This window comes from Heptranchias perlo, chromosome 15, assembly GCF_035084215.1.
Source record: "Heptranchias perlo isolate sHepPer1 chromosome 15, sHepPer1.hap1, whole genome shotgun sequence".
Taxonomy (NCBI): Eukaryota; Metazoa; Chordata; class Chondrichthyes; order Hexanchiformes; family Hexanchidae; genus Heptranchias; species Heptranchias perlo.
In genome coordinates this window covers 37,915,863-37,939,738 of record NC_090339.1, presented here as the reverse complement: position 1 = coordinate 37,939,738, position 23,876 = coordinate 37,915,863, and the positions used below count along the sequence as shown (strand labels likewise).

The 23,876-nt window shown below is 41.7% G+C and overlaps 1 protein-coding gene and 1 long non-coding RNA gene across 4 annotated transcripts in view; one reads left to right on the top strand and one right to left on the bottom strand.

The window, feature by feature from the left end:
• Positions 1–573: 573 nt before the first annotated feature.
• Positions 574–23,876, bottom strand: part of LOC137333004 (high affinity cationic amino acid transporter 1-like) — a 40,687-nt gene continuing 17,384 nt past the window's right edge. Inside the window, exons 2-12 of one of the 2 annotated variants that reach the window (XM_067997073.1) lie at positions 17,070–17,452; positions 15,310–15,468; positions 13,471–13,633; positions 11,842–11,966; positions 10,105–10,327; positions 9,172–9,311; positions 8,162–8,264; positions 7,556–7,764; positions 6,570–6,736; positions 5,123–5,231; positions 574–3,205 (exon numbers count right to left, since the gene is read on the bottom strand). In XM_067997073.1, coding sequence (XP_067853174.1) covers positions 3,045–3,205; positions 5,123–5,231; positions 6,570–6,736; positions 7,556–7,764; positions 8,162–8,264; positions 9,172–9,311; positions 10,105–10,327; positions 11,842–11,966; positions 13,471–13,633; positions 15,310–15,468; positions 17,070–17,439 — 1,929 coding nt within the window. In that variant the 5' untranslated portion in view covers positions 17,440–17,452 and the 3' untranslated portion in view covers positions 574–3,044. The remainder of the gene's footprint in view (positions 3,206–5,122; positions 5,232–6,569; positions 6,737–7,555; positions 7,765–8,161; positions 8,265–9,171; positions 9,312–10,104; positions 10,328–11,841; positions 11,967–13,470; positions 13,634–15,309; positions 15,469–17,069; positions 17,453–23,876) is intronic. The other variant, XM_067997074.1, reaches the window with a different exon arrangement.
• The window catches only part of LOC137333005 (uncharacterized), a 38,587-nt gene continuing 33,628 nt past the window's right edge, over positions 18,918–23,876 (top strand). For both annotated transcript variants that reach the window (XR_010965777.1, XR_010965778.1), the window contains exon 1: positions 18,918–19,132. This is a non-coding gene — a long non-coding RNA (uncharacterized lncRNA). The remainder of the gene's footprint in view (positions 19,133–23,876) is intronic.

Sequence of the window (23,876 nt, the reverse complement as noted above, 5' to 3'; positions counted from 1 at the left end):
CACTCATCACCACCACATGCATGACAATAGTGCTCATTTTTGATTCCTCTGGCAGGCACCCTATTGTACTGCTTAAAATTTAAAAGTGAAGACAAACTAATTCAGATTTTAGTATTCTGTTTATATTGCAGAACTTTTCCAATATAATGTACATGTTTCTTCTGAATTCCCATTAATACTGCTGGGTAGATTCACAGACCGTTGTCCATACCAGAACAACTGTGTAGGAGCTCAAAGGCCATGTTTGTAACTTTATACTTCTGTCTGTGGCCCTTCCCTGATGTTCGAGGGGCAGAGTACCATACCACCAGTAATATGAAAACTGCAAAACTGATGGCCAGAATAAAACAATGCTTCCCATTGCAAGTGGCTGTTTGTGTTCACCAGGCCCCACATTCTCCCTGGAGATGGAGAGCTAAACCATCTTTTGTGGAGTGATCAGTAAAATAAACAGGGCACACAAGAAAATTAAGCAGAATGCACAAAAGAGTCAGTTTAATTGATATGAGAAATAAATCCATAGATTTTTTAAAAATCCATTTATTTAGATTTTTATTGATATAAGACAATCCACTACAAAAACATATGTACAAGTTATACACTGAATGACAAACAGAATATTTACACAAACCAGAGCATGTAATATTTACAGTTATTTTCTCCAGATTTAAATAAGACTTTAAAAAAAAAATCATCTGCAATATTGATTATCACTGCCTCAAGTTAAAAATAAAAAGTAATCTTTTATTTTGAAATTTTACATGTGAAAATCATTAAAGAATTGAAAAAATCATTAAGTGTCATTAAGTGAACAGCCTACTGTCAAAGACACAAATTGTCACGTAAAAAAACTCCAAAGAAAAGCAAAATTGTCATTCGATATTTTCCTTTCTTTGGTTATGATATAGATTTACAAATACCGTCACAAGCACCATCCTATTTAATCAGCGCACCCACAATAGCGAAGGCTAAATTAATAAAAAAGTGTTAACTACTAGCATTCATGGCCAGCAGTGTTAATTTTTGAAATCAGCCCAAGTCCACTGTCATTTAAAAAAAATTTGCACTTAAATGTTTAAATAATGATGCACATTAAAATGAAAGAAACTTCAGTCAAATATAGTTCCTTCAGAATAAAATTCCTCTGGATTAACTCAATTGAACCGAGACAAATGTAAAACTACTTTAGGATGAAGGGGATTGTCCAACATGTCCTTTGTAAAATGCAGTCATGTATGGACACTAAATTAAATACAGCTCCTCTCCCACCCTAGGTTCCCCACTGTTAATTCAGCTAATATATATATATATATATATACACACACATACACGGTTTCACCCATTTGCTCCTTTGGTTCACAATGTTCTGTTTTTTAAAAATATATATAATTTTTACAGCTCTTACCAAGGTCCATCTCTCCACTGTTGGGAGTCTCATGGACACATTGGGGTAGATTTTCAATTTGCTGTCCAGGCATAATACTGACATTGCTGATTGGCTGCCCGTTATAGAAATCACCTCATTTTCATTATTATTGATTTCACTGGAATTGAAAATCGGGCAGTTTCTATAACGGGCAACCTAGCCACAACAGTCTCCGCCCTAGCAGCAAGCTCAAAATCTATCCCTTTCTTAATGCCCTCCCCCTCCACCTTATAAGTGACACTGAAAGAGAACCAACTGTTGCTCTCACATCCACCCCTCTCACACAGGTCTTTTGGTTGTAATGTGAAAGATAACATTTACAAAATACCATAACATTTACATAAAAATATAAACAACCAAGCTGGCATCTCTAAGAAATCAGTGGTAGCACTCTCACCTTTGAATCAGGTCAGGGGTTTAAGCCCCACTTTCAAGACTTGAGCCACATGGAGCAGGCCAAGGAGTTGATTGAGAACCACAAACTGACAAGACATTTTCATTAACCCTCTCCCAATCAATGTACCATTGCTACATTGCAGCATAGTCATGGCAGAGAGTATATATCTGCATATAAGCTTCAGCAGTGAATATTTATCAAGTAGCAACTTTGTATCACAAAGACACCCACATTTTACAGTACCGTAAAATAGCTGTGCTATTCCTCTATATTATTCATCTAACTGAATTGTAAAATCAACGCTGGTCGAATCACATGAATAAAACACAGGAGCCAACAAATAGCAAGGAATCCTCTACGTAAAGAGCAACAGGCTCTAGCATGTGATTCAAGGAAGTAACACATTAGGGGGTTGAGATGACACTGTTCAGCTTAATATTCCATTTACATCACAAAACTCCAATCTGCCCTGTTTATGTTGCAGAGTTGATGCAGCAATACCAGATCCATTGCACACGTGCAAGATGTAAAGTTATTGCTAAGTCACATTTGTTGAATTTCCCATTCTGGCTTTGGACTTTTCCCCAAAGAATAGGGAAGCTCCTAGATGGTTTGCAACGTTAAAGTCCCATCTACGTAGGCCGAATGAGAGCTTGGCCCACCTAATCATTTTAAAACGGTGGCCCTGACATTAAAGCATTGCCAATGGCAGTTATTTACCATTTTCGCCACTGGTGCTTTGTCTCTGGAAATGAAAGCATCTCTGACGGATTGTGCGCCACCTCATTTATATTACCTGTTTCAGTTGGCAGCACTGTAAGGCCATAAGCTGTCATCTCAACTTATTTTCTGCTACTGCCTTTAACACTATGCAAACTGTACATGATCCTGTATATACAGTACATTGATTATGTAACATACTAAAAACAAACCTAAGTTCTTTGTAATAGGTTATCTTTATAAAAATTGTAAAATGTATTTGAACCCCTGGCAATAAGTCTTTGAAAAGCCATTCCCAGCAGTAGGTTCCCCAAGTACAACTATGTGCCAGTTAATCAGTGCTGGCCTGAGTGTTATTTAGTTTATAGAGCCTGATGGATAACAGCCCCATTCATTCCCATACAAGTAAAAACCAAGCATCAATGAATATAACTAGTAAGGAAGTGTAAATTTCAGCAATGGGAACCAGCATCTCTCCTCTCATTGGTATTCTTTTTCCTTTCATGCTGTTGCTACTTCTTTCACTTTCTCTGAAGAGAGTAAAGTGTTGCAGTCGAGCATATTATCCATTTTTTCTTGGCTGCCTGAGTCCACAGGAGTGCATGAGGAACTCTGGCCCTCAGAGCTGTTCCAGATTCCGTAACCAAAGTAGATGACAAAGCCTGGAGAAATTAAAGATAAATGTAAGTTTACAGTAACATGTATTTTAATAGCATCTCATCCAGAGGAAGATGTAACAAAATGCTTTACATTGATAGGAAAATATCAATATCAAATATTTTAAGTAAACATAAAAAAAGTTTTGAGACGTATCTGCCCACACTAAAGGTGTCAAATGCAAATTTTCATATCAACTGTAAAGAAAATAAAACAAGCAATTTTAAAACTATAGAGAAACTACACGTGCAACATAAAACACCTTACAATAACCTCAGGATGTCCCAAAATCTTGTATTTATATAATGCTCTTGACGTGCAGGTAAACATCTTAGAACACTTTACAGTAAGAGGAAATCTATACACTGGACACCAAGGGGTAGATTTTAAACACCCCCCTGCAGTGGGAATGGTCTAGGCGGGGGTGGGGGGTTAAGATGACAGGGGACGTGCCGCGTTCCCACCTCTCGCCATCATAACTTACCTAAGAGAAGGTGTGGGAGGGCCGCGCACCACCGGAAGGCAGGGCCTACTTTACATTGAAAAGTTGTGGCCTGATGATGTCATTGGCGTCACAATGGCATTTTAACCTGCATTTGGGAGGCCCGAATGGGGCCAATCCCCACACCTCAACCATGGCGGGAGTCCATGGAGTGACTGAAGAAGTTGGAAAATATTACTTTTATGTAGGTTCCTTGTGGGACAGGAAGAGCAGGACTGCTCTGGGCATCACCACCCCATCCCTCTCACTGACCATTCCCGATCTTCCCCCCAACCCCCCCCAACTTATTTTGCCAGGGATTGTTTCCATGGGTCCCCGACGGCGGCCAGACCTCTCCCCCCTCCCTCCCACGGATGTCGAGATGCCTATAATCTTGTCTGCCACTCCGATACGGTACTAAGGGACTAATCGATTGTGAGAGATGCCATACTTTGACGACTAGTTCAGGTGGACGTTAAAGATCCCATGGCAGTATTCGAAGAGGAGCCAACATTCCTCCGTCAACCAATACCATCAGAAATAGATCACCTCATTTATCTCACTGCTCTTTGTGGGTTTATGTTGTGTGAAAAATGATTGCGGTACTTGTCTACATAACAATCATAGTACTTCAAAGTATTTCATTGTACGTGAAGAGCTTTTGTGACATTTTGGAGAGTTGTGATACGGTATTATACAAATGCAAGTCTTTCTTTTATTAGTAAAGGTGGAAAAGAGCAAAAATTTGGATGTGATTACTGACCATTCACTGAAAGTATTCAAACAATGTGAAGCTATTATCAATACAGCTAATCAAATACTAGTGTACATCTTAAGGCCATTTGATTGCAAGTTATTCAAATCTTGTATGGATGACTATCTTGAAATGTGTGCAATTTTAAGCACCCAATCTTCAAAAGAATATTGATTTATTAAAGAAGGTTCCTGGACTTAGCACTCTTAAGTAATGGAAAGCGAGCTGTAGAACTGAACTTAGAAAAGACCGAGTCGGAACATGATCCCTGATCTCTGAAGATCACAATGTTTCCTGTGCTGCTAAGGATGAAATGGCGGTAATATGGTGTGCAGAGGGTGGCAGGCCAAGATTGAAGAGGGGAGATTTGAGGATGGATGAATATTGTGGAGTTCTGCCTGATAACGTTGGTGATTTATACAAAATGTTCCCTCAAGAGATGCGATGGGGGATGTTATCCAAGATTGGCCTGATTGTACATAGTCTGTGTGCATGGTCTGTGGCAGCAGATGGGCTGAAACCTTTTTTTTATTCTGTGCTTTCTTTATGTTTTTCAATTAAAAATCAACGCCAGTGATGGTATAGGAATGGTAATTTGTATGAAATGAGTTTATCCACTATTTGATCTGGGGTGTTAACTGTACACAGTGTTATTTTTGGGCTCAAAACCGTAGTAAGTATATTTACCTAACAACATCCAAATTCCAAACCGGGCCCAGGTGCCCAGATCCAACATCACCATCAGGTAAACATTTACAAAGATACTGACGATAGGTAGGAAGGGGAGGAGTGGTACCTGCAAAGACAAAAGGAATCCGTCAGCCCGTTTTTCTCTGCGTGAGGCTTATCTAAGCTGTAAGAACACAGTTGATTTTTTGTTCTACCCATGAGAATCACACATTTTTTCCCCTCCTTCAATTTTATCTCCTCCTTTCCTGAAGGTGCTGACTCTCTCTGGGGTAAAGTTCCATGGTGGCACAGCCCTCCAAGTGACCATTCTTCATGATCTTAGACATCGAGTACCATTGGGGGCACCGCAGCGGACACTGAACCAAAGCTCACCTAGAATTTGCACATGCTCACTCTCCAGTAGGAGTCAGGGGACACTGATCAAGAATGGAATTTTCCTCTGCTTAATCTGGGGATACGGAAGTCAATTGTAACAACCCTGCTGCTGCTCCAGCTGAGTTCAAACCAGGGACCGAACCTGGCACCTTACTGGTCCATATGGTCAAGTAGGCGCATTTAAATAGTGATGCAAAATCCACATTTATCTAAAGTGATTGTGCATCCTCATGCCCTGTGTCTTCTAAGTATCTGGACAGCATGTGGAATAATACATAGGCTCTTGAAAGGGTGGTGGAAGTAGATTCAATAATAATTTTCAAAAGTAAGGAATCTTACAACACCAGGTTATAGTCCAACAATTTTATTTTAAAATCACAAGCTTTCGGAGATTATCCCCTTCGTCACCTGACGAAGGGGATAATCTCCGAAAGCTTGTGATTTTAAAATAAAATTGTTGGACTATAACCTGGTGTTGTAAGATTCCTTACATTTGTCCACCCCAGTTCATCACCGGCATCTCCACATCACAAATTTCAAAAGGGAATTGGATAAATACTTGAAGGGAAATAATTTGCAGGACTATGGAGAGAGGGCATAGGAATGTGACTGAGTGGATAGCTCTTTCAAGAGCCGGCACAGGCATGGCCTCCTCCTGTGCTGCATCATTCTGTGATTTCTATATTTGGGCTGGGGTGGGGGAAGGGAAGAAGGGCACAACTTAGAAGTTGTTCGAGTTTATTGGACACTTTATACTCTGTCTGATAATGTGCATTTCTCTTCCACCCCCAAATAAATAATTACCACCCTCAAAAAAAGGAGTGCGCTACAGGTAATTATGCAATGTATTAAGCAAAGCGTAGGAGCGTAGTAAAATAATGTGCTAGTTGCAACACTCCCCTGACCAGAAAAAGGTTAAATGGCACATTGAAGTAGCAGTGTGCAGTGCTACATGGCTGAGGTAGTGGAGGGCAGCAGTAACTGTGGAATTGTACCAAAACAGGAGTTTGTTCTTTTAGGAGAAAGGGAGATGGGAATCTCCTCAGTGATTCAGAGATAAAAGGTTTACCTTAAAAGTAAGTGACACATCACTCTGTGGCTGCTTCCATATAACGAAAGTAATAACTGCAGCAAGCAGGCAGAGCATCACAAGTAGAGTCAACCAGAGGGCATGTCCGTTGAATAATTCCTTGTAACTGGTGGCCAGTATGACACAAATACAAGTCAAAACAATTGCTAGAATAGAAAAAAAATGAAAGTCATTGCATTCTATTAATCAATGGAAAAAAAGATTGTGACTGTGTTGAATTAGCCTCGGCTGATCGGATGAAAGTCTCCTCTTTCCAGTAGAGCCCACATTAAGACGCAGAGCAAGGTTCCCTCAACTCGCCCTAATTTCCACCCTAACTACGTAAAAGCATTCTCTTTTGCAGTAGATATAGCTTATTTCCATTTCAACTGATCTCAAGGCTTCAAAGTGAAACTTCAAACTGAAGAGCAGTAATGTGCCCTGGCAGCTGGAAAGACCCCGTGTGAAATAATGCAACCTCAGTCCTGTATCTATTGGGCCTGGAGTCCACTGCACAACTGCTCATAAATATCAATTCCCATATGTGCATAGGCAAAATGAGGGTAGATTCACCAAAAGCACATTTAATAGTACCGCTGCCAAACAAGACATTGGAATATCTTTGTAGGACTGAACAATGTCGGGAGGTGGTTGACAGACACTTTTTTTTGTTCCCTTCCCGCTGCAACTAATCCCTTTGTACACCTCACCGAACGTCTTGATTAGTCTTCTCCTAATGTTACCGACCATGATGATGTCTACTACTATGGCCATTGGCCTTCACCTGGTTTCTCAAAGACCTGAGCAGCTAATATTTGAAAGCAGGACAAGTCGTGTTGATCAAGGAAGGAATTGACATTCATTTCTCTGGCAGTTATCTTATGAAAAGGCATAACCTTCCCTGCTACCAGAGAAATCATTTACACAGTATCTATTGCACAGACCACAAAAAGTGTGTCATAGTACATTAGTCCCAAGATACTTACAGAGGATTCCAACGCTGATATAAATAATTAATCCGGAGCATTTGGTGGGGGTCTTGTTTTCTGGGTAGAACAGTAGCTTCAAGGTCACTGAGGTTTTCTCTTCAGCCTGATAATCTGTACTGTTGATTTGGGATGTCAGGCTGCTTTTATTTTCTCCAAATGGAGTCATTTCATACAAATCACATTTGAGCAGCTGATAAGGCTGGTATCTGCAGACAGAATACAGCTAAAATCAAACCTTTGTGCGATGCATCAAGTTTTATCCAGGAATGTGCATGTATGGTGTGGGATGAAAAATCAGTTCTCTCTACATGTGGACAATAAAATTGCTCATGCAATGGTGTAGGAGACATCAATCCATGCCCTCCCACTCAGTGGTGTGGTGTATTAGTATAACAATCTTCCAAAGTGTGGAAGGAGCAGAAAAATAAAACCCACAGCTCCTACCCCCCAATAATGCAAGTTCAGTCCTGTTTCTATTAGGCCCGAGTTCACTGTGCAACTGTCCACATATGGCATTAGCAGCGTTATGGCAATAAGTTGCTAGCCGGTGGCCTTGGCTGGGGAAGGATGACAATAATAATAACAACAACCACCTTCACTCACCTGAGGATAAGAACACAAGCAGCCACCAGGGAATAGGCAAGTAGTGTGCCAATTGACATGAGGTCAACCAGAACATCCAGGTCAAACAGCAAAGCCATGACAGCTGGAACAAAAACAAACATAAATGTGAATACTCTCGCAGGCAGCCTCCCACAACCCAACTTCCTATATATTCTTAGAAATGCTCTTCTTAGTCCACAGGAAAGATAGTTTTGCTTTTCAATTTATTTGTCTCTCCTTCCCTCCTCCATATAATACCAAAAAAGAAAGAGTCTTTTCCAATTCTCTTTTTGGGTACACACAAAAAAATCTCCCAACCCAGTTTATCTCTCCCTCTGCCCCTGAGGAGTGGGAGTCATTAGATATATTTCTTCAGTTTTCTTGCCTCTTCTGCAAGTGACAGTGACTTGTGCCAGGGTAAAGATGCACAGAAGCTGGTTGCTTTTTGATACCACATCCAAGTGCTCATTCGTGAAGAATGGCGTGAGCCTCGACATTAAGCAAACTACACAGCAGAGCAGCATCACAACTGAATCCCACTCTTTCTCCAATCGATAGCCACACATATACACCTTCATTCACTGAATAGCCACCCGGAGCAAGGTCCCCAGCTAATTTCCCCATTCCCTTTCTAACATCCTTTACTTAGGAAATGAATTAAAATTGACAAATCACCAGGCCAGTAGTATAAGGGGTCAGCCATTTAGGACTGAGATGAGGAGAAATTTCTTCACTCAGAGGGTAGTGAATCTTTGGAATTCTCTACCCCAATGGGCTGTGGATGCTCAGTATATTCAAGACTGAGATCGATAGATTTTTGGACCTAAGGGAATCAAGGGATTTGGGGTTTGGGCAGGAAAGTGGAGTTGAGGTCGAAGATTAGCCATGATCTTACTGAATGGCGGAGCAGGCTCGAGGGGCCACATGGTCTACTCCTGCTCCTATTTCTTATGTTCTTATATCGCAATAAAATTACTTCCTACGACACCTCTGACATAAATAGTGCTCACCAGCAACAACGCCAGAAACGATGGTCGCATGCACTGGTGTCTTGGTTTTTTTGTTCATGTTCCCCAGGAAACGGAAGAGCAATCCATCCTCAGCCATTGCGAATATGACACGTGGCATAGGGAACATGGAGCCTAGCAGGCTGGATAAAAGAAAAAGGTCAAAGGTAAATTTATTAGGAGCTACTGAGAGCCTAGCCCACTTGGCTTCTCTTTTCTTCATGTGCCCATAGTGCAGAAAGATTTATGTATCTTGCTGGTTTCAGAATGATTGTGTCTCTTTTGATCAGATTCCATACTACTATTTGCATTACTGATACTACATGTTCTGAAATCACAGCTGTCCAAGATTACTGAGATATTGTGTTTTTTTTCCTTAACTGTTCTGGTATGCAAATTTTATTTTGACAGTTGTAAAAAATAATTTCTTCTTGTCAATTTTTCTCCCATTTCTTCCTGAAGGTGCTGATCCTTCCTGGAGTACACAAGAGGTGCTCACTGTCTTCCACTAACTGTCCACGTGGCCATCACGCACGTACAAGCCTAGACAGTGAGTGATGGCAAGCTACGTAACTGGAAAGGGGGTATCACACTCTAGCTCAATCTTATCTTTACAACGTCAGCACATACACATTTCTAGCCAAGAGGAGGCGGGGGGGGGTGGGGGGGTCAAGCTGTGGATAGTGATCAGGAGCAGAAATTCTGACAGATTTCTCCACAGCTGTAGCCCAGGGGCATTAGTATCCCAACTGCCACTCAGCTGAGATCCACCAACTCAGTACAAACCAGGCTTTGAACACTTGATCTTCCTAGTCTGTATAGCTCAGCTCCTAATTGGAGAGGCTCACTGAGCCATTGGGAAGTCTTTATCAAAACTTAGTTAAAAAGTTTTTTAAAAATTACTGAAGAACTCCCGTGAACAAAAGCTCTAAATACCTGGTAGAGAGAGCACAGAGAGAGCCAACAGCCACAATGTAACGCGCGGGTTCCCATCCGACATACTGGAAGGCCTCGGGCAGTGGGCTTTTATTGTTCAGCTTGTAGTAAGGCATCATGAGTGTGAGAGCAGCAGACACACCAAAGTAGGCCACAAAGCAGATCAGCAGGGAAGCCACAATCCCAATAGGAATTGACTTCTGAGGATTTTTTGCTTCCTCTCCTGAAAACAACAATAAAAAAAAACAAGAAATATAAAACAGCAGAAAAATAAACAAGGTGGCTGGAAATCTGAAATAAAAACAGAAAGTGATGAAAATATATAGCAGGGCTGCCAGCATCTGAAAAAGAAGACAGCTCAATCTTTTGGGTTCTGACCTGAGACATTAACCGTTTTCTCTTTCAGTGGCCCCTCCATTAGTACATTTTCGACTTGTAGAACAAATAATAAAACAAATTTATATTAAAATATAGCAGCATTAAAAATGACAATGGAGAAAGTATTAAACATATGAATATTAAACTAGGTATTCTTGGGGTAAGAAACTGGTTTAAAACACCATCCTATGCCATACAGACCAGCAAAATCCCAGGTTCAATTTCAGGACTTGGCTAAGTTGGTTGATCTCAGCTGGGGTAGGGCTACAATTAGCATCACTGCCTCTGAAGTGAGGAGAAAAAAATAGCCAGGGGTGGTTCCTGCTTCTGATCATCTTCAGTGAGCCAAGCTGGCAGGTGCCTTGTGTGGCTATCAGTTAATGACAGGATTGAGCACAGCTGTGGTGCCCTCTATGATCAAATAGTTTGCCAACAAGCACTAACTAAGTTAATGTCTGTCAAAAATAGCACGGGTAGATGTGACCACCACACATTTCATGTGAAAACAAACTCTCGTCTCCACTGTGAAGATTCCCTCCATCATGTAATGTGGTACTATTACTGTGCTAGGTGAACAGATTAATGACAGATCTAGCAGCCCAAAACTGGGCCTTCATGTGGCGCTGTGGGCCATCAGCAGCAGAATTGTATACCACCACAATCTGTAATCTCACAGTCTGGCACATCTCCCATTCCTTGATCACCATGAAGCCTGGTTCAATGCAGACTATAGAAGGGTATGCCAGGAACAGAACCAGACGTACCTTAGAATGAGGAATCGACCCAGTGAAGGCACCACACAGGGCTACCTGCATGCTAACCATCAAAAGGAGCTTAGTGATCTCACAGCCATCGGATTAAAGCAAGGTTTGTAGAACCTAATGCATCCAGTCAAGAATAGTGCAACTAACAGAAGGTGGAGGCAAGTCACCAAGGTTACTTTGACAGCACCTCCCTCCCCTGCAATCTCTAGACAAGGGCAGCAATGTTGTGGGAACACTACCACCTCCAAATTCCGCTCCAGGTCACACACCATCCTGTCATGGGACATATGTCACCATTCCATTGTCACCGTTGGGTCAATATCCTGGAAGTCCCTACCTAACACCATTGTGGGAGCAAATCAGCACACGGACTGCAGCAGTTCAAGAAGGTTCACCAGCAGGATCTCAGGGATGGCCTGAAAATGCAACCTTGTCAGCATTACCCGCTCCCAGAGGTCAAAGAAAAAAAAAAATCATATTTGGGTGATGTACCAGAGGCTGACCCCCTCCTCTAAAACTAGAACCTAGAAAGTGTAAGCACCTTCAGGAAATGGAAGAAAATTGAAAATTAGTTTAAAAAAGGCTTGGTCCTAACCTGTAGTTGCAATACAGTCAAATCCTACAAAGGCATAGAAGCATGTTGCAGCTCCTGAGAGAACTCCAACAAATCCAAAAGGAGTGAATCCTCCAGAACCAAACTCTCCTGCTCCAGATTCAGTACTGACATGGACACAAACATAATACTTTCATGAATAAATGTACACAAACAGTTAACAAATATTGTACATCCAAACATCAGAAAATCCAGAAGCATAAAGTCATCCCTTCACACAAAGGTTCTTCAAAAGACAGGGAACATCGAATAGATTTTATGACGGTAAAATTTCTACTAGACAATCATGCATTTCTGACATCAATATGGGTTAGTTTAAAGACGAACAAGAAAAAGGTAGCTTTGTAAGGTACAAAACACTTTTAGATTGGTTTCTTTTTACACCAAGTATTTATAGCTGTCAGTGTAAAAAGAAACACACAGTTTGTGGGAGTGAGGTGCTACAAATTGTAGACAATGAGGTGAATGTTGATGCAATAAATTTAGTCCTGCTCTGGGGGACTAGGTGGTGAAATATGTTAGACACTGGTCTATTATCTCCAAGATCTGTGTTTGGATGCAACCCGGACTGATGGGCTAAGTCTCTGAAAAGGTCAAACATAAAATGAATCAGGGACAATCTCAACCCAGTTTCTAGGGGGCATCATCCCACAGCACAAAACAGTCCCTTAATTGGCTAGCTCATTCAGAGGCCACAGCCTGGCTGTTATGCCAAGTAGAAAATGTCCAACAGGGACTGGTGCAATACAGAATGTTCTTCTGAAACAAGTATGGGATACATCATAGAATTATAGAAAATTTACGGCACAGAAGGAGGCCGTTCAGCCCATCGTGCCTGCGCCGGCTGAGAAACAATCTACCCAGCCTAATCCCACTTTCCCGCATTTGGTCCGTAGCCCTGCAGGTCACGGCTCTTCAGGTGCACATCCAGGTATTTTTTAAATGAGTTGAGGGTTTCTACCTCTACGACCCTCTCAGGCAGTGAGTTCCAGACCCCCACCACCCTCTGGGTGAAAAAACGAAAACTTTTCTTCATTTCTGCTCAGAGGCAGCTTTACTCATCATCTAAAGTGTTCCATTCCCCATTGCTAACATCCTACATCTTAATACACACAATTATTTTTTAAAAATTACTCCCCCCCCCCCCCCGCCGCACGTCTGGTGTTAGCAAATTTGGCAACCCTCAGTACCCTGTGCCAGAGAGTTGGCGGGGTGGTGGGGGGGGGGGGGTGGAATTCTGACTGCTAACCAATGACTCCTGCTGGAAAGTGTGCACATAAAGACATCAACTGAGGACAGGATCTCCTCGGCTCCAATGTCTCTGCACAGCTGAAAATTCTGATCGTACTAGTTTAACACCGGCTTCAAACCATTTAAAAGAAAAGGGTTACGGCCAGAATTAAAATAACATTGACTGGAAAATTTAAGCCTTATTGTTGAGACTCACAATGGAGTGTGGCAAGTACCATGTGATCATTCTCCAAAAAAGTGAGGAGAAAGGGAAGGTGTGCAGTGGGGGGGGGGGGGGGGGTGGTGGTTGGAGAGAAAACCAACAATGATACAAAGTGAAAAACTCACACACTTTGAAAGAGAAGGAACGCACATACACACCTGTTGATGAAAGTCTCATTGTAGTCAGACCCTGTCAGCTGCCAGTTCTTGATGTCACCTTTCACAAACCCCGAAATAATGACGAAGCACAGAACCATTAGGTTTATGGCAGTAAAGACTTTATTCACTAGTGCTGACTCACTCACTCCAAATGCCAAAAGACCTTTAAAAATACAAGCATAAAATAGTTATACAGAGGCATTTCATTTCTCCATCCATTTAAAAATGTTTAACAAAACACAATTATTTTATTCATTAATGATTTTCTTGTTATTCTCAGTTATTTTTTTCAGTGGACGTGACAAATTCCTGAGGGAGGAGAACATTGCAGCACATCTGAGTGTGTGAGTTGGCTAACTTCTCCTATTGATGCATCATGAGTGACCATGGTTTTGGAGCTTGTGGAGCTTGCCTTATGGAGTCACGAAGCAATTTCCAAAGAGCTTTTCCTGAAATTGGCCATTAGTTTTTTTCTTATCTCCCCTCCTCTCCTAAGAGTTAGCATTCTGAAGAGGGCAGTAAACAAGGTTGCACCATATAGTGCTGGCGTGGCCAAACTGAGATCCGCAGGCCTATCCGGCCTGCAGAGTTCGTGAGAAATGATTTCTATTTGCAGTTATACCCATTTGTTTGGTTCACTAGTTTTGAACCTGACATTTTGTAAAGGTCTGTTCACAGTGTTGCTCCCTCTTTGATGGAAAATTCTAAATCAATGTGACACAGTTTGGATGCAGTGCTTTTAATGCAGCAGTGATGGATGGTGGGCCTGTGCCTATGTGGTATTGTTTATATGATGGTCAGGGGAAATGTGTCCACCTGACTTCCACTCTTACTCCTGACTTTTCCAAATTTTAACTTGTGTTCTTGGTACTTGAATCCTTCACAACAGTTAACAAATTTGTCTGCACCAATTTTGTCAATTCATATTCTTGCAAACATAAACTAGGTCACTCCAGAGTCTCCTCTTTCCCAAAGAAAACAAGCCCAGTGTCTTTTATCATAACTTCAGCTTTTGACGCCCAGAATAATTTTTGTTAATCGCAAAAAGCCAATTAAGAAATATTGGGGCATAAATTCCTTAGCGCCCCAAACTGGGCGTGATTTCAGCGGCATGCAGTGATTGTGCGCCGGAACGGAGAGGCTCGGGGACCGAAGTATATTTGTCCTCGGGCCTCATCAGAATAAATAAGGTGAGCTGTAAGCGCCAATGAGGTCCACCGACGCAGCTCACCTGTCAGGGCCGTACAAATTTCAGCCCGGGCTAAAGCCCAGGGATACATTCGGCGGGGTGTGTGGGGGGTGGTGGGGAGTGTGAGGTGATCGGGAGTAGGAGGTGGAGGGGCTGGTGGATGCAAGGGTTGGCCGATATCGGCCCGTATTTGTTTTCTGGAGCCACGAGGAGCGCTCCTGTTCCTTTCGACTCTACAAAATACTAAAAATTTTCCAAGTTGTAGGGCCTTTTCTGAGCAGCCTCCAGCAGACCCTTTGACCACTGGTTAGGCCGCTCAAGACACGGAAATGCCAGTTGAAGCTTCCATATCGCAAGCTCAAACTAGGGTAATCGTATTTAAGAGTCCGTGTTTTAAAATGAGCACAGAAGCCATATTTCAATATTGAAAAAAGGCCTGTGCTCATTTCGGTTGGCCACCAGAACAGCCTAAAAGACCCAGACCAATTTAGCAGTAGCCCAAACATTTGTACAGATCGGGCACGGGCCTCTGCGCTGCTAAATTGGATATTATTGCACCCATTTTAGGCCAAATAGGCGTAATGATCTTAAATTCAGACCACTGATCAGTTAATTTTCACAATTAATATTTATTTACATTGGTGGCTTACCTGCGAGAAGCAAGATTAAGATGACTGCAAATATATCTGGATATTGTGCAAGCACACCTGGACAGTTCATCTTCAGGTAGCTTCCAAAGAAACTAGAAATTTTTTGCTCAATGAGACTGTCAAATGTCGAACTCCAAGCTCGAGCAACACTTGCTGTGCCTGAAAAATAAGGGCAAATGTCAGTTCAGACAGGTTTCAGTTGGGACAGAGCAGAGAACAGTTTAATCTGCATTTTTCCTTATTAATACCAAACTAAACCTGAGACTGCTTGATGTGGACTTGGGTGACAGAAATGGAAAAGTGTTCTATTCCCCAGCACCAATGTTCCTCTGGTCCAATAGCACAAAAATTCACCTCCACACTTATTAAAATAAATTTTACAAAGTTGGATCTGGAGGTATAAAGAAATCTTGAATTTACCTTTTAAAATGGCATAACATTCCTTCCCTGAAATATATTTAGGAACACAGAAATGTATTGTCAGAATAAGACAACTATTGTGGTCCATTTGGCCTGACCCAAAGTCAAAATTTCTGTCTCTTGTACTCCTCAATCATTTCTTTCATTAAAACAAAACTAACTATCCAGCTCCCTCTAGCACATTCCAACACAATCTGCCTCCACTGTCTCCTTGGACAGTCGGTTGCACATTCAACACCCTCTAAACTGTCTGCGCACCTTTCCTCTTCTGACCTCAAGTCCATGTCCCTGGTTACAGAGTTTGTGGATATGTCAAACAATTTATTGTGGTTCAATTTATCCATACCCCTTAGAACCGTGAGAAATTCAATAAGGTCTCCTTGAGTCTGCTTTTCTACAATACGAACATTCCCATCTTCCATTGTCGCTCCTTGTAGCTCGGTTGCCTAATCCCTGATATCAGTTTAGTTGCCCTCCTCTGCATCCTTTGCAAAACCAGGATGGCTCCACTGTATTACAGTGATCAGCATTATAGACAGTGCTCCAAATGGAGCAAGCCAGTGCTTGGTACAAACTCACTATTGCCCCATGGGATTCATGTTTGAACCCTCTGGCTACACACCCTACAACGTTGTTTGCATCTCCAATGATTTGATTAAAGAACAAACAAACTTACATTTATAAAGCGCATTTCATGTCCTCAGGATGTCCCAAAATGCTTTACAACCAATAAAATACTTATTAAGTGTAGTCACTGTTGTTTTATAGGCAAATGCAGCAACCAATTTGCAGACAGCATGGTCCCACAAACAGCAGTGAGACAAATGACCATTTAATCTGATTTTGGTGATGTTAGTCAAGTGATAATTGTTGGTCAGAATGCCAGGAGAGCTCCCTGCTCTTCTTCCAACAGTGCTTTGGGATCTTTTAACACCCATCCGAGGGGGCAGACGGGTCCCAGTTTAAAATCTCATCTGAAAGATGGAACCTCCAACAACACAGTGTGTCCTCAGTACTGCAATGAAGTGTCAGCACGGATTACAGAGTGGAATTTCCATTGGGGGGTCTCCTGGTTGCCCACTGTAAATTTGGCAGAAACCCTGGAAAAATGGCATAGATGGCCATTTATGCTGTTTCCACTGAAGTTACGGTGGATGATTGGGAGAATTCCCATGGAAATTCTATCCCTATGTGTCCAAGTCTTGGATTGGTACTTGAACCTATGACCTTCTGACTCGAGATGAGAGTGCAAAAAAAAATTCATTCAAACAGAAAACGAAAAATAAGCTTTAGCCCTTGGGACAGTTTGAAAAGGAAGTCGAAATTAAACACAAACTTACCCAATACATACGATAAGATTAAATTCCAGCCGGTTATAAAAGCCCATATTTCACCCACAGTCACGTAGCTGTAGAGGTAAGCAGATCCAGTCTTGGGGACTCTGGCACCAAACTCTGCGTAGCACAGGCCAGCAAGTACCGAGGCAAGAGCAGCGATTAAGAAACAGAGGACAATAGCAGGACCTGCCTTGTCCCTGGCTACTTCGCCAGCTAAAACGTACACACCTGCCCCAAGAGTGCTGCCAACCCCCAGAGCAATTAGGTCCAATGTTGTCAGGCACCTGACAAAACGGGTTTCATCTGTGCTGCAGTCAACAATTCGTCTACGAATCAACTTCTTCCCAAAATTTTCCATCATCTTGCTCGCCATTTTGGTAGATGTGCTGTAATTTTAAAAAATCAACCATTATAAAATGTATAAAACTTACACAGCACCCATATCACATTAAAACATTTCAAAGCACATCAGAAAGGAGCTAGTTGAACACCAAGCATGACTAGGGAGACGTTAGGTGAGGTTACCCAAGGGGTGGTCGATACAGTAGATTTAAGGAGTTCATGGTAGGTGGTGAAAGAAGCAGCAAAGCACAAGGGTTAGGAAGAGAATTCCAAAACATGAGGACATGATGCATAAAGACAAAGGCAGAGCAGAAGCACAGATACCGGGGCTAACAGGATTAAATTATCAGGACAGGTTGCATAGACTAGGCTTGTATGTTCCCTTGATCATGGAAAATTAAGTGGTGATATAATTGAGGTGTTTAAGATGATCAAAGGAGTTGATAGGAAATAGTTTCTCTCTATCTACGCTATGATGGGGGAGTTCTAGAACAAGGGGACATAACTTTAAAACGAGAGCTAGGCTGTTCAGGAGTGATGTCAGAAAGCACTTCTTCACACAAAGGGTAGAGGAAATCTGGAACTCTCTCCCTCCATAAAGCTGTTGAGGCTAGGTCAATTGAAAATTTCAAAACTGAGATTGATAGATTTTTGTTGGGCAAGGGTATTAAGGGTTACGGAACCAAGACAGGTAGACGGACTTAAGATACAGATCAGCCATGATCTAATTGAATGGCGGAACAGGCTCGAGGGGCTGAATGGCCTACTCCTGTTCCTATGTTCCTACAGTAGTCCCGACTCAGAACAGTGGAGGGTGAGAGCTGGGAGGTAGTGTTGAAGAAATTTGTAGTGATAGGTTGCTGTGAGGTCATGGATGTATTTGTAAATGAAGGACTGTGTACTAAGGGATGCGAAGCAGCGATAGAGAGCCAGTGCAGGTTGGTACGGACTGGGTGATGAGACTTTAATTAGGGCAGGATGTGGGCGGTGGAACTCTGGATGAATTAAGTTTGTGTAGGAACCCAGTTAGGGGGAAATTGAAAAAGTTGAGCCTAGACCAAATTGGAGGTGACAAAGGCATGAATGAGAGGGCATTGTCACACCTATAGAAACAAAACACACTTCAAAACCTAAACCAATTATCAAAGAGAAAAGCAATGGTGGAATAATGTACAAGCGAATCTTCTACATTTACAGGAAAACGTAAGCAGGCGTTAACATCTCATGTGTACATAGGAAGGAGCTGGTATCATAACTAAATATAAACAGTTGCTAATAAATCCAATAGAGAATTCAGGAGAAACTTCTTTACCCAAGGAGTGGTAAGAATGTGGAACATGCTATCACAAGGAGTAGTTGAGGCAAATAGCATATATGTATTTAAGGGGAAACTAGATGAGGGAGAAAGGAATAGAAGGGTATGCTAATAGGGTTAGATGAAGTAGGGAGGGAGGAGGCTCGTGTGGAGCATAAACGCCGGCATAGACCAGTTGTGCCAAATAGCCTGTTTCTATGCTGTAGTTTTGATGTAACTACTTGAGACACCAACAAGTCACAGATTACTGATCGAGTCATGTTGGATAAAAGATCAGTCTTTTTTAAATTGAGGAGTCTGTGAAGAATGAACACCCATCACCAAAGTTGAGAATAGGAAAGAATACAAGGTAAATCAGCATTGAGTGATTATGCGACACCATGGTAGGAAGAGGGGAAGATTGAGGGAGGTAAGTAACACCACAGTTTGAGATATCGTTCCAGTATGTGACATCTTGCTTGTATTCCAGTGTTCATTGTTTTAATTAACTTTCAATGGTTTAATTCCTAGAGTGTCTTAAAGAGTTCACATAAATTCCAGTCTGCACTGTTTTAATGCAGTTGTTAATCTGTTTATTTTAAATATAACACACGGGGGTAATGCAATGCATGTGTTTTAACTACAAACAGCAAGCGTTAAAATCTTCATGTTACAGAGCAATTGTTGAAACTGTAGAGGTTCTGATTAATCATTAACACTTGAAGGACAAAAGATACTAGAATACAGTAACCAGATACACAAAAGCAAGAGGAATCGCTAATGCCCATTGTTAATTTATTTTCAAAATACAGATGACCAAATAACAAGTGGCTTTGATATTTACCTGCCTGTTTCCCTGTCTGCTACAGTATATATAAATTGGGCATCTGACCAGGCTTCCACCTGCACAATTACCAAGCTCAAGGAACTTCTACATACAAGCAGTGCTCAAGGGCACCTTTCCGATCAAACTACTCACTGCTCCACATTTACATCCTTCCATCTAAATCTGAAGGGCACAAGTGCCAGAGCATAATTTTTCCAAGTTACTACAAAAACAAACTTTCTGCTATTCAAACCTTTTTTGCAGCAGACACCAGTTTAAGGAAGAGTTTAATGCTGTTGCCCTCCATTCCCTCTCTGCTCTCCAGTTGCTTCCAATCACATGATTAGAAACCAGAGACGAAGCCCAACAGTATATGTACATAGATCACGCGTTTCTAGAATCCTCCCCAGCTCCAAACACCTGAAATATCTTCACAGCAAATGAGTAAAAGCAGCTTCTTCAGCATTTACAACCATACACCAAAAATAATTCTGCACAGCTGAGCTTTATTGCCCAAGACGATTGGTAAGAAACATTTTAAACAATCAATCTGAAGGATACATATTTAAACAAAAGCAATCCTTATATGTGCTTTAACCACTAGTCCAGTGATTCCAAAAAGTGAAGTGACATTGTAGCCCGTGTCTGTAATATACAAAAAGTCTGTTAGCCACGTCAGTCATACATACGCTCTATGAAGCCGCACACCACTTCTTTCAATCTGATGTTGTCACCGATGTTTGACCAGGTGAAAAGTTGGTGCCCTCTGATACACCCTGATGGCACTGAGAGTGCAATCTGCCCAGTCTTCAAATGCCGAGTGTGGAGCTCCTTTGCTAGTTTTGTCAGTTGGCTCTTAGTCACATCTAAAAACATGACCTAACCATTGACTATCTTGGTCTCCTTATACTGTCCATGATTTTAATAAAAATCTAAAACTGTGAATTTGATCCGGTCAACAAATCTGTAGCACCTTCCTGTAGAGTTTAAATTCAAAATGAGGTAACCTTTTTTCTATAGCCAGCACTGACCAGCTGTTGCTTGCCTATACAAATGTGGCACAGATCACTTGTAGTATTCAAATCCTAGTTATCACCTTCACTTCTCTATTATCCCATAACTAGTCGACCTTTCACATTGCATTCAATGGTTGCCTTGATCTTATCTTGACGTCCCAAATTAACAGTAATTCGGGAGGCTAGATACTTCTGCTTATATTTACAGTAAGAGAAGGAAGTGCTGACTCACTAACATCCACCTCTCTACAATCAGTGTGAGGTCTCTCTCCATTATACATGAGAACATTGAATTCATTGAGAAACTTTTTAAAGCCTCCTTAATCCGTCAACAGTATAATTACAGTTAGTTAGATCCGATTACGCAGAAACTGCTTTGCCACCAGTCCTTTCAACAAGGAATACACTGTTTCACTTAAAAGATCATACTGTAAACACATGGCAACGGAGCACCATTGGCAGTTTCATATCGATTTAACCCCATTATTGTAACAAACCTTGGTATGCCTCATTTGTATGCCAGTATTTGGGTCTTATTCAATTATTAACATTGACTTAATCCAACACCTCAGATAATACTGGGAGGAGGAGGTTAACATTTTGGGGAGGGGGACACATTTGTTCCATTTTGTTTCATTCCAACAGGAACCATTAGCCAAATTAATGATCTTTTTAAACTGACAACATTTTTAACCAAGGATTTTCCTCACTATTTATTTTCTGGTGAGCTGTTTTCTAAGCTATAAATCAAGGGGATCATTTTCCAAGTACACACCAGGATGGGGAGCCTTGCCTGCCTGCAGCACACATCAGAAAATCACGAGCAGCACAGCATGCCCACTGTGATGTTCTGGTATGTGTCGCCGACATGAGAGGTTCTCCATCACCAGTGTACACGTAGAAAAATATACCTCAAAAATCTCCACAAGGATTCTTGCTGGTAAAATGATTCTGCCCTGAGAGTGGACAGTCTTCAAAGGGCAGGAGATTGCTACCTGTTCTGTGAGACAGGTTTGCAAGGTTTGAAACTCGGAGAGGCAATCAATGCCAGTCTTTTTTTTCCATCTTTTTTTAAAAATTCATTCATGAGATGTGAGTGTCGCTGGCAAGGCCCTCACTGAACCAGGATTCATCCCTGGCTTGATGGTAATGGCAGAGTGAGGGATATGCCGGGCTATGAGGCTACAGATTGTGGTGGAATACAATTCTGCTGCTGCTGATGGCCCACAGCGCCTCATGGATGCCCAGTTTTGAGCTGCTAGATCTGTTCTGAATCTATCCCATTTAGCATGGTGGTAGTGCCACATAACACAATGGACGGTGTCCTCGGTGTGAAGACGAGACTTCGTCTCCACAAGGACTGTGCGGTGGTCACTCCTACCAATACTGTAAAGGACAGATGCATCTGCGACAGGTAAATTGGGGAGGATGAGGTCAAATAGGTTTTTCCCTCGTGTTGGTTCCCTCACCACCTGCTGCAGGCCCAGTCTGGCAGCTATGTCCTTCAGGACTCGGCCAGCTCGGTCAGTAGTGGTGCTACCGAGCCACTCTTGGTGATCGTCATTGAAGTCCCCCACCCTGAGTAAATTCTGTGACATAATTGCCTCAATGGGATTGGAGGGGAGAGATCCTGTGGGCACTATGTGTTAGCGGACTTCATAAATATAGTGGCATGGCTTCCTATATCGATTATTTCCAGTGAAATCATAAATGATTCTAAAAGAACATGTTTATGATATTGCTAGGAACAGTGATCACAATTTTGTTAGTGAAGGTGACCAGAGAAAATGTTCCAGTCTGTCCAGAAACTCTAAACAAACAAAATAAATGAAAAATGTAGTGCTAAATTTTGTGCTGCACAAGCTTATTCGAGCAGTCAACAGCACAGAAGAGCGCAGGCTATATGAGGAACAGTTAGAAAACGAAAGTAGAAACCTCAAAATGCCAGTTTTGTAACTGTTGGGTAACTTGGGAATGTGAATTCTCCATTTAATTATTGTGTACAGAAAACATATTGCTTCATTTTTTGGAACAGGAACTTAAAAAAATACTTGAGGTACAAAACAAGTTTATAAGTAACCTTCATTTATATGAGCATCACATGGATCGAAGAGTCATCATTGCAAAATTAGGTATTTTCCTACACACAGACACCTATAAACTGACATAACCCCCCTTTGGTTAATGATATCAAGTCATCCAACCAGGCATGAAGAGCTCAAATTCCTGTCCTGGCTTCCATTAAACAAGAAGAAAAGAAAAACAAGAGGACTGCTCCCCTTTTGTTCTCGTGGCATTGCTCCTTCTGGATTGCAGTTCCATGGATGTTAGCAGTCTTACAGTGCCTCACTGAAGTGACTATTCTTCATCAGTGAACCTGGACAGTACCAACAGGATATCTGACCAAGGTGGGGGAATCACAGCCGAGCCTGATCCTGTCCTCATCAGGTATCGATACACATGCACTTTCCAGCAGGGTCACTGGTTAATGATCAGGAACAGGAACTCTCCCTAGCCCAAGGGCACAGAAGCCAGTTTTATTTTTCCTTTTACAGTCAGCCAACAGCATAGACCAGAATTCAAAAGTTGGACTTTCCTGGTCTGTATGCCTAAGCACACATTTACCCAATGAGCCTTAGGAGAGCCACCAAAAGGCCTTGATTAGTTCTTGACTGGATCCATAACATGAAGTAAGGTGCAGTATTGGAACTCAGTCAATGGCGAGTCCATTACCGTCCCACCCCACAGAAGTACACATTCTGTCTGACAATCACGCAGCTTCATGGTCCACTCAGAGGGAGGAAGCGCAACTTTAGAGGGTAAATCAGCCTGGTATTAAGTTTACACTGAGTCCAGATGATGATTGTGACTCGGCCCTTCAATCCAAATTTCAGCTATTACTAATTTGTTCAGATCCATGTTTTGGTTTCTTCATTTTCAAAGGTTTATTTTAGACCTTTCAAAAGTCAGGGAAGGGAAGAAAAGGTCAAACTTTCAGTGGAAAACATAAGGAAAAAATAGTGATCTTACAGAGCTGAAAAAAGGTTGTGTGCATGTTATTTTATTGGTATTCTCTGTGTGTCTCAGTGAGCAATAGTTTTGCATTTTATATTGGGACTTCTTAACAATCAGAAACCTGAAGCAGCATTTACTGCTCAAATCAGGCAATATAAAATGTCAAAACAGTGGGGTTTTAATTTGGAGAGCTGAATGCCAAAAAGGCAAAGGGTGAAAAATCATGTGAAAATAGCAAGAATCCAAATGGCTTGAGGGGAGAAAAAAATTTTTTTTTTGTGAAAAAGACACAAATTGAAAACCAGGAGCTTGTCTAA